This window comes from Syngnathus leptorhynchus, chromosome 18, assembly GCF_054491065.1.
Source record: "Syngnathus leptorhynchus isolate UIUO chromosome 18, UIUO_Slep, whole genome shotgun sequence".
In the NCBI taxonomy this organism is placed as follows: domain Eukaryota; kingdom Metazoa; phylum Chordata; class Actinopteri; order Syngnathiformes; family Syngnathidae; genus Syngnathus; species Syngnathus leptorhynchus.
The window spans coordinates 5989390-6005786 of NC_141212.1; the positions used below are offsets into that span (position 1 = coordinate 5989390).

General features: G+C 40.3%; 1 protein-coding gene across 2 annotated transcripts in view; it reads right to left on the bottom strand.

The window, feature by feature from the left end:
• Window positions 1-501: 501 nt before the first annotated feature.
• The window catches only part of flrt2 (fibronectin leucine rich transmembrane protein 2), a 73395-nt gene continuing 57499 nt past the window's right edge, over window positions 502-16397 (bottom strand). The window contains exons 1-2 of one of the 2 annotated variants that reach the window (XM_085937975.1): window positions 7750-8228; window positions 502-6050 (exon numbers count right to left, since the gene is read on the bottom strand). In XM_085937975.1, the coding sequence (XP_085794101.1) occupies window positions 3635-5617 (1983 nt within the window). In that variant the 5' untranslated portion in view covers window positions 5618-6050; window positions 7750-8228 and the 3' untranslated portion in view covers window positions 502-3634. Of the gene's footprint in view, window positions 6051-7749; window positions 8229-16397 lie in introns of those variants that run through there. The other variant, XM_085937974.1, reaches the window with a different exon arrangement.

The window sequence follows — 16397 nt, forward strand, 5'->3', positions numbered from 1 at the left end:
AAATTAATTATAATTTTTTTACAATTTAAACCTGACCAAGAAACAAGAATAAGAATACTGACATCTAAAACAGGGAGTGGGAATCTGATGTTGATGCCACCTCTTCATGTTTCTTGTATATTGCAGTTTTTTGCTTACAAAAACATCTAAAAACAGATCATTTGACATTTTCTGTATTTTGAGCATCATAGCAACGTCCTGTTTCTGGGATTCAGTGGGATCGTATTGTTTTTTTTTTAAAATTTTTTATATAGTTTAGGAAGAATGGAATAGGCTTACTGTCGGATTTAGTTGTGCCATAAGAGTACAATGTTGGGGTGGCCTGGATTTTCTCCAGCTTTGTGCTAAGCTGTGGTGGCTACACTAATATTTCTTGAGCATCCCTTACAACGGAAAAAATATGAAATTAATTCTCTGACCTATCATAGGTAGGCACAGAATACCAAATATTATGTTAAATATTATAGGGAATGGTTCTCTGAATAAAATGGGAGTGAGCGCTCAAATCCAATGGCTCTTTTATTTAAAAAAACAAAACAAAAAAACTTCACTTAAGTATGTACAGTTTGTGCAAAAACATTTAAAGGTTTCAAGGACTTTACATTGTAAGTTCAACCTCAAGGCACATACATGGAACAACATCAACATTTCAAGATGAGAACAGAAATTCTTAACTTTGGTTCCGAAGAAACATCTCTGTGTGGGTTTTCTAACGTGATCAATGTGTCGCCATTTTACATGCGCTGTAAATTTTTTGCAGCTAAAATCAGGTTTCATAGATGCTCTCTATCACAACCACTGGGTGAACTATAAAATATATTTGCAACGTCAAATGAACAAAATTAAAGGTAATGAAGTTTCAACATGCAAATTTGTGTTACTTGCTGATAAATATCTGCAGTGAAAGATTTGCCAACAGGAAGTGTAGTTAGAAAAAAAAAACACCCAATCAATCAGTAAAAAAAATAATAATAATAAAACAACACAAACCAACACTAGCAGTCAATTTGCATTCCATTTCGTTTAATTCCATTTGTCTCAGCATTATGTTAAATGCTTTAACCGTGAATTAAATGAGGAGTAACGCTTTCTGCAAAACAACCACTAAAATGCTTCCCTAGCCTGGTTGAATCATTAACCACACCGTGTAGTAGCGCTGAAAGGTCTGGCAGTGTGGATGAAAAGTCTCATTAGCGAGTGTGAGTATGTGTGTCGTGCTTAGCGGCGTTGTTCCTATTGGCACCGTTATTGTCACCACCAAGGCCGAGTAAATGTGCTTTCGTTCGGGCATTCTTGTTGCTGTCTCTTTAAATCTCATCCTGTAGTCTGTATATATATATTCCTCTTAATTATTCAATCCTGCATAAAAAGGTAAGGCAAATATGTCTGTGGGAGAAACCATATAAAAAAAAAAATGTTCTTTAAGCTTACGTGCAGGATATTATGGTGAGTGGGTGCAGCATGTAGAGCAAACCACACAATGAATTTGTTGGTTCAGTGCTTTGTCAGCTGTTTTAAGATTGTTAAAGCAGGGTAGGTCACAGGAACACTTGGTACGTCTTCTGGGTGCGCTGATATGTTGATATTAGTAGAAAAAGTTCAACATAAAGTGGAGATGCCCTGATAACCACAGAAAATAGAATCAGACTAGTAATTTAAGTGTGTATTGTGCTATTTTTTTTTTTTTTTAGCTTATAATAATGGCACTCGATTCAGGACTTAGCCATGATTAAAATGATCACTCTTGATTTCATGTTATTTAGCTCATAGCAGGCAAGAAATTACTTTGGTTGTACATAAAAGCACTCAATGATATCTTAAATATTTAATCATGGAGGTGTGAAAGTCTTACAGTTTGCTACTCTATTGCTGAATTTCAAATGCTATAATACATCAACTATAGAGTCTTTTTTTTGAATAGCGGGGAAAGTTTTTGGGGGCCTCACAAAGAGTTAACATGCTCAGCGTGAGTTAGGTGCAGCCAAGTGAAAGTAAAATGTGCATATTTTCTTTTTTGGGAGGATTATAAGGAAAGAGTTGGTTGGGGGGGTTGAGGGTGGGAACTCTTTAAGCTTGGCCCCCTCAAAATAAAATGATGTCAAATCAAATAGAGTCTTCTTAAGAAGTGCATAATGAAGACCGCTCGCTGGCACATGGCATGCAAAGCGCTGCTGCCTCAGTCCGTGAGTTGAAGGGCAAGGAAACTACTTTAATTGAGCACATGCTGGGATCTGAGATATTGGGACAGGGACAACGAGGCAGTCAGCCAGAGAAGTGGAAGATGGCGGGTGAGAAACATTCATTCCTACCGCCATGAAATGCGTAAGTCCAAAAATAACAAAACATTTCAGGAATGTAATTAAAAATAATGAAGCACTTGTGAATGATCACGGATTATTGCAAAAATGCAATTGTTGAGTTTCTTGTTAATTTTCCAAAATGCATGAATAAATTATTACGGGTTGTCTTTGAAATGCTCATCACATTGAAAAGCCCACTCAGACAAACCACAATGGTGAAAATCCATATCCTTTTGCCACAAAGCACGGAAGACACAATTAGTTTAAAATGATTCCACGTCATTAAAGAAACCCAATGAGCAATAACATTATAACAATGCTGTCTGAACAGAGTAATGTCATCTGGGTTATGAAGTTTGAGGGGAAGGTAGAGTGATCTGTGTGTTTTCCCACCCTCCCAGTCTGCCGCATGCCCTTAGTTTCACACTATGCTGAAAGAAACTGCCCCCTTGTGGCCTCACTTGCTAAAACAATATGAAAGAAATGAAAGTTGGGGGCGGAAGGGGGGGGGGGCACTCTCTTGAGTCTGATACACTGCATCGAGAGTAATCGTTCTTTGTTGCTTATCTTTATGTTAATCAAGTTGCTTATGATTACTAGTGTGCAGAAGATGACGAATCCTATTTCAGAGTTTTCCAAAAAAGTGCCTCTTAACGGAGGCTCATCTTGGCTCGGTTATAATAAACAAATTGAGCACAGACGATTTTAAGAGTTAAAAGCACTTTTGGGATTTCTCTGATAGGAAACAATCCAATCACACCTCTTCTACAATTGTATTCTACAAAGTGCCGCTATTGTTTCCATGAAAATATACATGGGAGGGTTAAGCATAAAAAGGCAATTTAGTTTTTTTTCTTTTTTGCTTCTGTGGTTAGCAAAGTATCCCAGCCCTCAAAGTGCCCAACATTTTCCAAAGCTGACAGAATTTGCCAGAAGCTACACCCAGGTTGCCGTGATTGTACAAATCCGTGTTCATGTACAGTATTGACCATTAAAACAACTTTGAAAACCCTGCTGTTTATCAAAAAAACAACAAAAAAAAACAAAAACAAAACACTTGGGACTCATTTTCCTATGAATAAAAAAGATAGCAGAGAATCCCACATTATTATCCACAGTATAAATTACATCATAGACAGAACTTGGAAATATATTGTACAGTTATATGTCACTATATTTTTTTTTAGATATATTTTTCTGTTATTGTCTACACAAACCGTGTGTGTGTGTGTGTGCGTGTATATGTGTGTGTGTGTGTGTGTGTGTTGTACATATTGTCAATCGTTTATTTTTTTTGAGTCTGTGGTTGCGCCACTGCGATATTTACCACGACATTACGTGTGGCAAAACTCCGTACTGGGTACGTTGCTGCTCTTGCAGTATGCTAAGCTATTGTTACTGAGGTGACAGTCTCTAAATCCAATCCCCCCATTGGGTGTATAGATAGGCTGAATACGGAAATCTCCTTTGAGCAGCTGCTCGTTGTTTAGCGCCACTATCTGGAAACTGGTTTCAGTCATTTCAAGAATGGAGTTATCCTTCTTGGTTCCAGCCTCGCAGTAGTCATCTTTTCTACGGCCTCGGTTGTATTTCCACTTGGTCGAAGATGACCGGCTCTTCCGGTGCATGTGCCAACAAAACAGGCTGAGTAGTGTTATTAAGATGATCAGTACTGCTCCGCCTATGATGCCAGCCATTAACAATGTGGAATTAATACTCTCCTTTGGAGTTTGCCCTGAACCAGGAGATTTAGTCGGCATGGCTGACTTGGTCCTGGCCTCGGAGCATATTGTATCCTCCCCGGGCCTGTAGGAGTTATGGATGTCCAAAACATGTACACAGATCCGGTACACAGACCGGGGCTCCAAGTTGGTGAGGCTGATACGCCGTTGTCCGCCGCTCACAGTCCGTTCCTGCATCCCTTCATTTATTTGGCTTTGGCCCCGTTTAACCCAAGTGACTTTGTAGGCCGTTACGGTGAAATAGGAAGCCCAGCTCACCTCTATATTCGAAGAGTTAACCACATGGAAGGAAATCTGAAGGGGATCCTCGTAAGGAGGTAGAGGACCGGGAGGATTGTGATAGATTGGAGGAACGGGTGGAGAAGGCGAATCAAAGTAGTCGGGGATGGATGTGGTTATAAGAGTGGAGATCATGGTGGTGAGAGGGGTGGTAGTGGGCGGAGGGGGAGGTGTAGAACGAAGTGTGGGCCACGGCGGTTGGTCGGTATCGACTGGACATTCGATAATATCCAACGTGAGTTCACGGATTGCCATGCCGCGCACCCAGTCGGGACTCTGACACACGAAGCCTCGGGCGTTTATGGAGGAAGGCAATGACTTGAGCCACACCACCACCCATTTCACTGCACAGTCACAGCGCCACGGGTTATTTCGCACAATGAGATGCCTTAAGCTTGACAGGCTGTCAAATACACCCTGTGTAAGAGTCTGAAGTTGGTTGCTGGAAATATCCAGCTTTTCCAGTCTATTTAGCTCTGCAAACGCAGCTATTGGGATCTGGTCGATCTGGTTCTCCTGCAGACTGAGTTTGACCAACGACTGGCTGGGTAAAAGCGGAGGAGGGAAGGTGAGCGAGTTACGGGCCAGTGCCAGTTCTCGGAGATTGACCAGTTCCTGGAAGGTGCCCGGCGCGATTCCCTCATCCGTCAGCAGGTTCCCGTCCAACAGGAGGCGCTGTAGACGCGTCACATTCTGGAAGGCCTCCTCTGCGATGTTAGCGATTCGATTCTCATCCAAACGTAGCTCCTTCAAATCCTCCGGGAGGCCGATGGGAACGCTGCTTAAGTGGTTCTTGGTGAGGAAGAGGAGTTTGAGGCTTAGTGCCTCCCTAAAGGCTCCTTCTTCCACCCCCACTGTGGAGATGGAGTTGTCATCAAGGTGCAACTCCTCTAATCGAGTCAACTGTGCTAGGGCTGCCCTGGAGATTGTTTGAATATTGTTCTCTTGGAGATGCAGTACTCTGGTGTTTTTGGGCAGATTGATGGGAAACTCATCCAGCTGGTTGCCATAGAGATACACAGTCTCTACAGAAGCCAGATTGTGAAGGTCCAAAGGAAAGCCAGCATTGTTGATCTGGTTGTTATGTAGGTAAAGTACATTATAGCCCTCCTGTATCCCCAGAGGCACAGATGTCAGGCTGCGTTCATTGCAGTACACAAATAATTTGTCACAACGACACTCTTCTGGGCAAGAGGCACCTGGGCTGAATTGCATTTGAAGGCTAAGAATTACAGTCAACCAAAATTGTACGAATGAAGTCCAATCCTTATTCCAGGGTCCAGTCAGAAACTCCATAGTTGAAAATAATAATCAAAAAAACAAAAAATTATAATAAACAACTAGGAGGGATTAAAAGAAAGAAAAAAATGCGTATAAATAATCGAATAATCCAACAAATATTAAAGTCCACCATGGAGAGTCTGCTAATGATGTCGGTTGCTGGGGAATGATCAGGAAAATTCGGGAGTAATCCTGAACATGCGAGTCCTCCAATGAAGAGCTGTGATCTCATTAGTGGTGGCCGGTCCTTTGACTGACTCCATCCATACTGAGACGTCACACCACAGCACGACTCTTCACAGGTTGCGCCATGCAGAGCTCATCCAGGGCCCGTTTGAAGCCACGCGGCAGAGAATCACCGCAGGCTCCATTGGCCTGTCCGTCACACACTGCTGCTGTTCCCCGACTGGGGTAGAGTCCGAGGAGGGTGACATTTGGAACCAGAGACCTGCGGGAAAACAAAGAAACGCTAGTATTTTCAGGGTGGCCTGGTCACTCCCCAACCCCCCCCCACAACACCACATCCAGTTCTTTCTCCCATCCAAACAAGAATACTCTTTCGAACTCTGACTTTCATATGAAACAGAACACAACGATTCAATCCCTGGTGTCAATTTATGCGCTGTGTGATTGATAAAGAACCATCTGATAAATATTCAGAACAGCTCTTGCATATCCGGTATCACAAACATAAAGGAGGGTTTTGTCCTTTCGCACTCTGTTAAGAGAGGGAACACAGATCAACAACCACACACACACACATTTGGATTTGTAGAGTTTGGCAGAAAGATTATCGCTGCTTTGTTTTAAAACACGACATTGAAAGAGATATATCCAAAATATGGACCTAAAAATAGGTGCTGCCTTTTTTTTTTTACACAGAGCAATGAGGAACACACATGCAAACATCTCTCACTCGGTTGACATACACAAGTTGTCAAATGGAAAAGGATTGCAAAATAATTTAGTATGTCCACCTGCAATAAATGATCAATACGGGCTATTTTTCACAAGAGAGGTTTCTAGTCAGAGCACAAGGCCACTGCATCACTGAGGAATACGGATCCATTATTCTAAGTTTTATGACCCATCAAACATTTTCTCTCCCCCTGTATATGATTGAAAGATTCTGGTTGTCATCGGTTGCTTTCAGCCTTAGTGAGGCTCCACCCGGAGTCATTGATGGATAACACACAATTAAGGGAACTAGGGTTGAATGTTAACAACGTGAACGGCCATCCAAGAGTTGTATTATTTTGCCTTTGAGAATCACCAAACCAATTGGCTGCCTGATATTAAATAACAATTCTATTGTGTTTATTGATTATTTTAAGCATGGTAGGACTGCTCGACGAAGTGGAAATGATTATGTCAGAGAGGCAATTCCATTGCTGTTTTTGAGATGCATGTAGAAACAATCCTTAGACATATATCTGTGATCCACATTTCAAAATTGCAAGAATTACTCAAACAAGCAGTGAGGAGAGTAAGCAAACACGGTCGGCGATAAAACGGCCACAACAGCACGAGGCAATTTCATCCATATTATTACTGCAATCATAAAAAAGTTACTAAAAAGCATACATTTGATAGATAAATTGTTTTCCCGTACCCCCTAAAATAAATATTCCTCCCTCCCATCAGGTTTCTATCCCTCTCTTATTAAATTTCCAGGCTAGTAAGCACATATTCCCACCTCCAGATGAACGCTCTGATACGTGGTCAGGACAATCGGATTAGAAGTGGATTTGCTGGGAGAAACGCAATTAAAAGTTGAAAACGGTGAAGGTATTTAAGAGGCGATAAGAGGCGGATCAGACATACTTCAAAGGTTGCCCAGTGAGTGGTGTTCATTCGGATGGAATATTTCTAAGAGCAGTTGAAAGGCGTGAGGTGCATAGAGAGTGAAAATCTTCATGGGTAGAACGCTTTGGACCGGTGCGCTTTCGGACTAGTGATTTTTCACTTCGGTGAAATTGATGAAGGATAGTATTTAAATAAATGACATAGGACGACCTATATTTTGTTTGGAGATCCAAATGGTCATTTGTTTTCCCTTCTAAGTACGTTTAGACGTTAATCACAATAAGTTCCATTTTTAAATAATCAATTTTCAATCATTTTCCTTGTGATGATGACAACGGTACCTTTGCCGAGTCGCTATACGTCCCCCAAGCCGCTTCTGCGTTCAACTTTTCTCCCACGTCACAGTATCCTTCATGCAGTCCTGCAGAATGATCATGCGTAAAGGTCCGTCTGGTGCCACCGGAGCCAGGATGATCCGATCGAGCGTCGAAGCCGCATATTTTACGTCACCACCTCTATCCTGACTTTTGTGCGTGTGTTTCCAAGCTGCTTTAATTCAACATCACCAGCGACACAGAACGAGGTCGGTAGAATGCAGGGCGACGATCACATCTCCCACTGCTCCTCGTCCACTCAAGCAAAACTGCGAGGACGCACTCGTGGAAGTGCCCGTCGCCTGGTTTGTCACGGGCCATGACAGCTGGCTGTGCTCTCTTTTAGTGGGGATCAACTTCCACTTCTCTCGCTCAAGACTTCCCCGTAGTTGTTTTCTTAGATGGATCCAGTTGATAGTGCGACGTGTGCGCTCTTTGCGCCTCTCTCTCTCTCTCCTCTCTCTCCCCCTTGAGCTTGCTCACTCTATCTCCCCCCGCCCTCTCTCTCTCTCTCTCTTTGCCGTCAGTCCCTCCCCTCCTCAGAATAAAGAATGCATATCCCCTAGCAGCCCCATAATAGCCGAGCCACCTCCCTTCTGCCCTCACACTGCAGAAAATAGTTGGTGTCTTAACTACATTTGGCGCAAACAATACCTTAACCATGACGCGCGCACTCATTTGCATTTTAATTGAAGACAAAAATCCTCTTCATGGCTTTTCTTTGCATTTATCCTTCAAATAAGATTTTCCAAACTTTTTCAGCTTCATATCCAGTAGTTTTTGTTTTATTTAACCTTTATTTACCCAGGCAAACAATTAAGAACAAGTTCTTATTTACAACTGTGGCCTGACCCAAAGAACAATGGACCTTTGAGGGGGATGGAGTGCTAAAAATAAATAAATAGATAAAACAAGGTTATATAAATACACAATCAAAAGTAAAGAACAACAACCAAGAACAATACAACTATACAATATAACAACATATCTAAACTAACAGCTGCAAGAGTCGGTTAAAACTTGCTGCAATTGTTGTTTGAAAAATTCTTATACAAATATATCTTCACTGCCATATTATACATGCCGTCGACATTCATACTGTATAAACATGTACTTACGATTCACGACATTGATTTATTGCATAAATCAAAAATTAATTTGTCAAGTTGAGTGCCTGATCGATCTATCCTTGACATGGGTGGGAGGCGGGGTTTACAATAATATTATATTCCCTCAGCTCTGTACTGTCAACATTTTGCCTCTTATTCTAAATGTCCGTACCCCGATGCCAGTGCAACTTGTTAAACAACCTGACATTAGTTTTGGCTGACTTCCACATTGCCCAGGACTATGAAGAAATACAGAGGATCTAAAGTGTCGGAAAAGCTCAATACTGATCTGATGAACTGAGGGAGAGCTACTGGTTTGCAGTTTAGAGGGCACAAATGCTTTTGGCCCGATTTACAGCCACTGGCGAGGATATAATTTTGTATTCATGTGGTGACCAAAGCTGTCTTGTGGGCTGCACTTTGAGTGGCCCTTTCATTAATTCGCCCGAATATATATTTACTAACCCATAAAAAAATCTTCAGAAAACATTGATGTTTTATTAGTCAATTGTTTAATCAATTTTAAGGTGAGACAGTGCCCCCGTGGGCCCCCCCTTAGCTCCGCCAGTGTGTGCAGCATAAACTCAAAAATATTTGTTTTTCAAACTTTATAATGTTGTCAATACTTGTTATATTTAACTCAAAAATGGCAAACCTTGAAAAAAAAGCACTGTAGGTTTTACAAAACTATGCGAAAACTTGCAAGGTGAAGTTGCAGGCACATATACTTCATTTTTATATGCTTACCTAGGTCCTTACATTCCAGATTTAAGACAATACTCATCTGTTTTTTTTATGTTTGCACATCGTGCTCTATTGTCTACATAAAAGCATTGAGAAAACGTTCATGTTTTTCAAGCGGAACATAAACGAAGCAACGTGTAATCTTTCAGCCAAAAGTGGTAAAGTCAACTTGAGGGCATGTGTGGCTTGTGTGTGCGCGCCATTCAGCCATTCATCATCTTTGGTGGAAGAGAAATTAACTTGTGCATCTTTGAAAGAGTTCAGAGTAAGTTCATGGAACGTACATGAAAAACATCTTTTACGTTCTTTTATCACATCTGTGACGTCAACCATGGTAAACTTTTTGGTGCCCGTGTTATTATCGATGGTAAAGCTGTTCTAGTCTATGTTCGTGACGTTAACGGTGAACTTTTGTGGGAAATGTTGAACTCTTGAGTCAGACCCATTTATGTTGGGAAAGTTCATTTTCTCCACAAATTTGTTCAAAGTTAAGTTCGCACGTTTTAAAATGAGCTCGGTTGACTCAGAATTCATAATACAACAGGATGATGATGAAATAATGAGGAATTAATTGTCTTGGATGCTTAACAAGTTCAGGCACGCTTGAACAAAAATGAACTGTCATTCAAAAACTGTTCACAGGTTCCAGAATGTGCGTATTCACAAAAAACGTCTGCCAGTCAATCAAAGGCACACATTTTAAAACAGAGTGTGAATTGAATCCATGCTGCTTCCTCAAAAGTCAACCGAGTGACTACTACGACATTAGTGTCTTCCACAATTCAGAAGAATGTAGAGCACAATTTTTGTTTATGTATACACACACACACACGCAAAACAAAGCATCTTTTAATCGCTTTCAAATCCTCAGGGGTCACCCCCGTGTGGGGGCGATTTGCAAAAGGGAAACACACTTGTCTAAACATTTCAAGGCATCACATTGTGTTGTCGAACAGTCTGTAAAAGCCGCTCAGTTATGCCGAGCAAATATGTAATGGCTTTATCTGACGAGTGTAAACATATACATTTACAGCGGTGTCATTTTAATGCTGTTCACCTTGGAATTTGTGTGCGGCACTTAAAAATGCAGTGTCCTGTGTTTAAAAAGTTAATGGAGCGCTATTTACTTCACGCAGAGTTTGACAGTTCTGAGCACAAAAATAGATCCAGATGACTTTCCCTGACTCTTCAAGTGTACAAAGCTTCCTCTCTTAAATCATTGAATTATATTTAATTATTACAAATGCTATGAATTTTTTTTGTATATATTTCTTTCCCCAGGTGTTTATATTAATTTGACTATTTAGGTCAGCCTCTGCGTATGTGTATCATGTTTAATTCCAGCTGTCAGGCTAAATTCAATTCCTTCACAAAAAGAAGCTCCCGATTGCTTGCATGAATTATTGATAGCATAAATTTAGAGAAAACAAACTATTTTTATTTTTCCTTGATGGATATGTTTGCAGTTGGGTTTCTTTGTCGTGTGAATAAAATGGACCTTGAACGCCATTTTTTATTTTGGATAACTAACATGATTATATTAATTCATATATTCCTGAAAATGGTTATATTTAAATTATAAGCGTATTGTTGACAGCATTCTTAATTATTGAGATGTTTTTAAGGACGTGTGAGAACCATGTCACAAAATATTTTTTTAAGTCCTCTATGTAATTTCATTGGAAATTCCCTTTCTTTCCTGTGCCTGGAGAGCTTTGGCGTGGCATATTTACTCTGCATGCTTCTGCACCTTGATAAAACTGCAGATACATAATAAGCCTACACACATGAAACTACGTCCATCTACTCTGCTCCAAACTGTTAACGGCAAGCAGAGAAAAGAGGGGAAAAGTCATTTTAGATATGCAGATATGTTTATCCCTCGGTTAAATTCATTAGTTCCCGAGGGACATCATTAGCTTATCACATTCCTCTCTGCATTCATTTACATCTGGACATTGCAAAGCACTTCAAAAGGTGCCAGCCAAATTAGTGCTACAAGAAAAGTAGAAACCCTTGCAAGAGTTGCTCGTATCTTTTTTTCCTGAACTAACTGTCGGAAATCATGACAGGACTGCAAACGGCTTCCCACATTCCTAAAACATGCATGCAGTGAGGATTCAAAATTGCCTTTGGGTGAGGATATTTTTTTCCACTTGAAGTCGATCAATGTGTTTATTAAATTTCTATGAAATTACGTTTACCCTCATCGATTAGGATTATTCGTGCATCCAATGTCACGTTTCCCCAGAAGACAGCACTATATTTTACTCATGAAGACTGACAGAGTCAAATCATTTATATGGCACTTAAAAATGAAAACAATTGGTTCATGAAGCAAATTTGAGGCTTCATTTAGTATTGAGACAATGACCAGAATTCATGTGTCAATATGGTAGAAGACAGCACTATATTTTTACTCATGAAGACAGACAGAGTCAGATTATTCACAAGGCACGCTTAAAAATGAAAAGAACTGGTTCATAAAGCAAATTTGAAGCTTCATTTAGTATTCGGACAAAAGCCAGAAACGCTATCAGCTCTACACTACACACTGATGGGCTTTTTCCAAATCGTAAAAACATAACTATAAATGCAATTTGAGAATTTCTTACTAACCAGTCTTGTGATGCAGTTTTGGGCAATTCTGAAGGCTGAATCTGGGTCATTGCATGGAATGATAGTGAAGGCAGCCTGTGAGTTATAATGCAAGATAAATTCCTGGCAGAATTCTGCTCTATGTTGAAGCCAGCCTGTAAAAAGTCTTGACAACAAGCAAGCCCCTGTAGTTCTGTAGCAGGAGGGGTGAGGGATGGGGAAACACACAGGGGGAGGTGTTGGTGTGGTAGTTTCGAAGAAAAAGGCAATGGAGCTGAAATGGCTTAAAAGGCGGACAGGAAGAGAGGATTGTGGATTACTGGCATTTTTGACATGAGGTGCTAAAGTCTTCCTTGTCTTGCTAAGATTTATTACATAAGCTGGCTGGCTACTTCGCAACACATGCAGTAATTGTCAGGCAACACGGATACATTGGACATTTGGTTTTACATCCCGGCAAACAAAATAAACCTCAACTGATCCATTGACAGAAGGGTCGTTTGAATGCTGAAACATAGCCGAATTTGAAAAGAAAATCTTTCTGTATAATATTAATATGACATCATGGAGCAATAAACATACTTTCAGTTGTCTAGTCATCTTTTCAAACAAACTAATTACAGGAATTTCATGTAAATGTACATGGGCGGAGCTAGCAGTGGCCAGGGGCACTCTTTGGCCACCCCCACAAGATTTTGGTAGGTGTGATTTTCCCGCCATTTTAAAATGTATTTAAAAAATATATTTGAAGATGTCTACAATTCATCTAAATGCAAACTGTAAAACTATTTATCTTAAGTAAAGATTGTCTTATTCTTGGAATGAAGATGGATTTTGAATTGTAAAGAATTAATCGTAAAGTTCCAGAAAAAAATATATTTTAAGTTTGTAGCAGACGTGCATAATACATTCGTAATCACTGCAATCAGCATGAAGTACCACATCCCGGAGACTGTGGTGCAGTTGCGTTCATTATTTTAAGCAGAGAGGGTAGTAATTTTCATTACAAAAGGAAAGCTCACAATCTGGATACCAAAAAATGCAAATACTGAAAGGCTCATAATAAAAGTCTGTTTTGACTACCTGAATGAAAAAGAGCTCAATTTCCGACGCTAAAAAAAGATTTATAGGCCTATTCTGGGTCTGAATGGCTACACAGTCAGAACAACTGGTTTAAAACAAGACAGAAATTTGCAAACATTGTGCAAAACCTGGAAACAAAAAAATCCCCAAAGAGCAGTGTTGTGAAGACTAAAGTGCAATTTAAGAACGGAAAGACCTCATTTTTCATTTAGCCTCTTTTTCCATTTCATTCTGGATGATGCTTAATGGCTTGACATTTTTCAAATGTCTAATCACGGCGCTTAGGTGGAATGTCGTCATTTTACCTATATTTAGCAGACGAACCATAAGAAAAACGATGTTGCACAAGAATGAAAAAATGAGACTCTTTGGCGATTGTTCCTTATTTGGTGAAAGTACAGAATGATACACGATGTTATTGAAAAGCCAGGAAAACACCCGATGGACTGAAACTCACAATAGACAATCTAGATGAGGAGGAGGTAAATAGACAGATGCCAGGAAGGAGCAGGTCTTTGGGTCACGAGAAAGACGGGCCTGATTCCACCTCCTATCCCCTTAGCTTTTCTTTTGTTTGAAGTCACATCTGGGCTCAATTTCCTTTCCTGACTAGAGTAAAGAGGAAGTCATCTGGGTGGGTGGAAGGGCGACTGCTGCCTTCCAGGCTTCACTGTACAAAAACTGTAATCTATGAGTCATTTCACTCAGAAGCTGAAAAAACTTAGCATCCAGACTTTGACTCACTTGCATTTATCAGACTGAATTCATGACAGCGTTGGAGAGGGCTCAGATGTTCATATGGGTGAAATGAGGTTGTGACTGGAAAAACAAAATGACACAATAGGTACTGTAGTCGCTTTGTCTTCAAATATTTTTTTTTCAATCAAATTAAAAAAAAAAAAAAGAACGGCAACATGCCATTCAATGATAAGAATCAGATATATGACAGGTGACACAATGGTGCAAAGTTCTGTGTGATGTCATCGTGCTTTAAAGCTACAGACAGCTGTTAGAAGGCCCTGCCTGTTCTTAGAACAGCAATCTATGTTTATCATCAGCTTTCCCCTTCCAACTAATTAACCGAGGCCCGAAAAACCATTCCCCGCAGCCCCTTCAACCTTTTCTCTTCTGACACCTTCTCCTCACTGTTGATTTATTATTGCATGATTTCAAATTAGTTCTGAGAGGCGAACCGCTCACAGCAGTTTACACTCACATGACTCGAGAGGCTTATTAATTGTTCCATTAGCAAAAAATTGCAAATGATGCTGCAAAGAATGTGATTTAAATTTCCATGTTTGCTTTTAATTCCGATTCTTGCATTCGTAAAGTAGATGGTTAGCATTTCTGTAGTCAATATCATCACAGTCTGTGGTTGGATTATCCATTACATACTGAGCTACTGAAGTCATTCATTTTATTCTATTTGTTCAAATAGCCTTTCAGCTTTCGAGTTTCTCGGCGGCAGCAGTAGCAATGTTTTGAGTTGAGGGTAGCAGTACGTTACACGGCTGTATTACCTAAGTCCCCACGTTGACACTCAGATTGAAAAATCCCTTGTTGCGAGATGAGACAGGAAGTCGGATAAATCCAGATTACATCAGCAACCAGGTGAAAGCGCCTCCCAACAGACAGCTACGAATACAATGAATCTTTCCGACACGGCTAAGCTATAGTGTTTAATCCCTTTCTCTGCTGATGGCACTACTTGTCTTTTCTTTTTTGGGGTGTCATAATTCAAATGTCTGATCTCAGGCTTTGGTTTCTTTCCTGTCGTTAATTCATCATCATCATGGTGATTTCTTTTGTTATTTCTTCTAGTCACAATCAGCTCCACAAGCATTAACCCTGGCAAGTTGTCTGTAACTTAATGCTTTGTGGTATTAAAACTTGGCGTTGCATACGTTCGCTCGTTTGGAATTGCGCTAACACGTCGAAATCTAACTCCTCATGAAACGGAATGCCCTGCGGACACGCAGATGCGGATGAAGCTGCTGGATTTTTGTCTTTTTCTTTTAACTTTACAGGATACTACAGTCCTGCTTACTTTGAGCATAAAAAAACAATAACAAAGTTCTGTAAGTGACACTTTTGACCCATATGGTTTTGCTAAGGCAGTTAGCCCCGTCGCAACAATCTGCGGTTCCATCTGGTCAATGTGGTGACTTTAAGCCCACCACACACACACACTTTTGTTTTCCACCTAATACCACAGCACATCGTCTCAATTTGGATACAGCCTGACAAAACATCCTCAGGCTGTGTGAGAATTAGCGCTCCTCTCGGGCTGCCTCTGATGAATCAAGACCGCCTTGTCTCCAATCTTGTGAGGAGGAGGAAGAACAAAGAGTGTGGGAGGACAAGAAGGGGAGTCAAGGGGATGACTTCGGTGTGAGCGACAATGTAAAAGCAAATCGATTGAAATACCATCCCTTTTCAATACTCATCTCCCAGAAGAGCAGAAGTCCGCTCTTTCTGTCACGATCAGGTGGCACGGGGCCCAAACCAGACGTCTGCAACTGTGCGCAGATTCATTCAAAAGCACTTTTGTAAACGAATCACATATGGCTATTATCTTCCCCCTGGACGCTAGTCGTGACTCTGCATTAGGGGATTGGTCCTGCAGATGGCATTGTTTTTCTTTCTTTCTATCTATTTTATATTTAATACAGAGAAGAGGTTCAAAAATCAAAATGTTATTCAGACTTGGGAATAAAGTAGGCACGTTGAGATGTACAGAAAACACCATCTCACTCTATATTTTTATCTCTGCCTTCTATGATATAACTATTCTTTTTGAATATAAGCAGTTATCCTTGTTTAACACTTGTTTGACATTTCAGAATATTAAAAAAAGAAATCAGCTGAAAATATTGCCTGTAGTCAGAAGTCTTATGATTAAGAGGTGGAGCACTATTTGCTGACTGCATGATCTGTTTCTCTGGGGTACCACATAAATACACAACAATTATAATAATTAGAGAGAAAAAATATTGTTAAGTCAATAAAATTTCAAATTAACAGTCCTGTAGTCAAAATATCCTAAAATTGTAGTGTCTGTCTGAAATTCAAAAAGCCCAG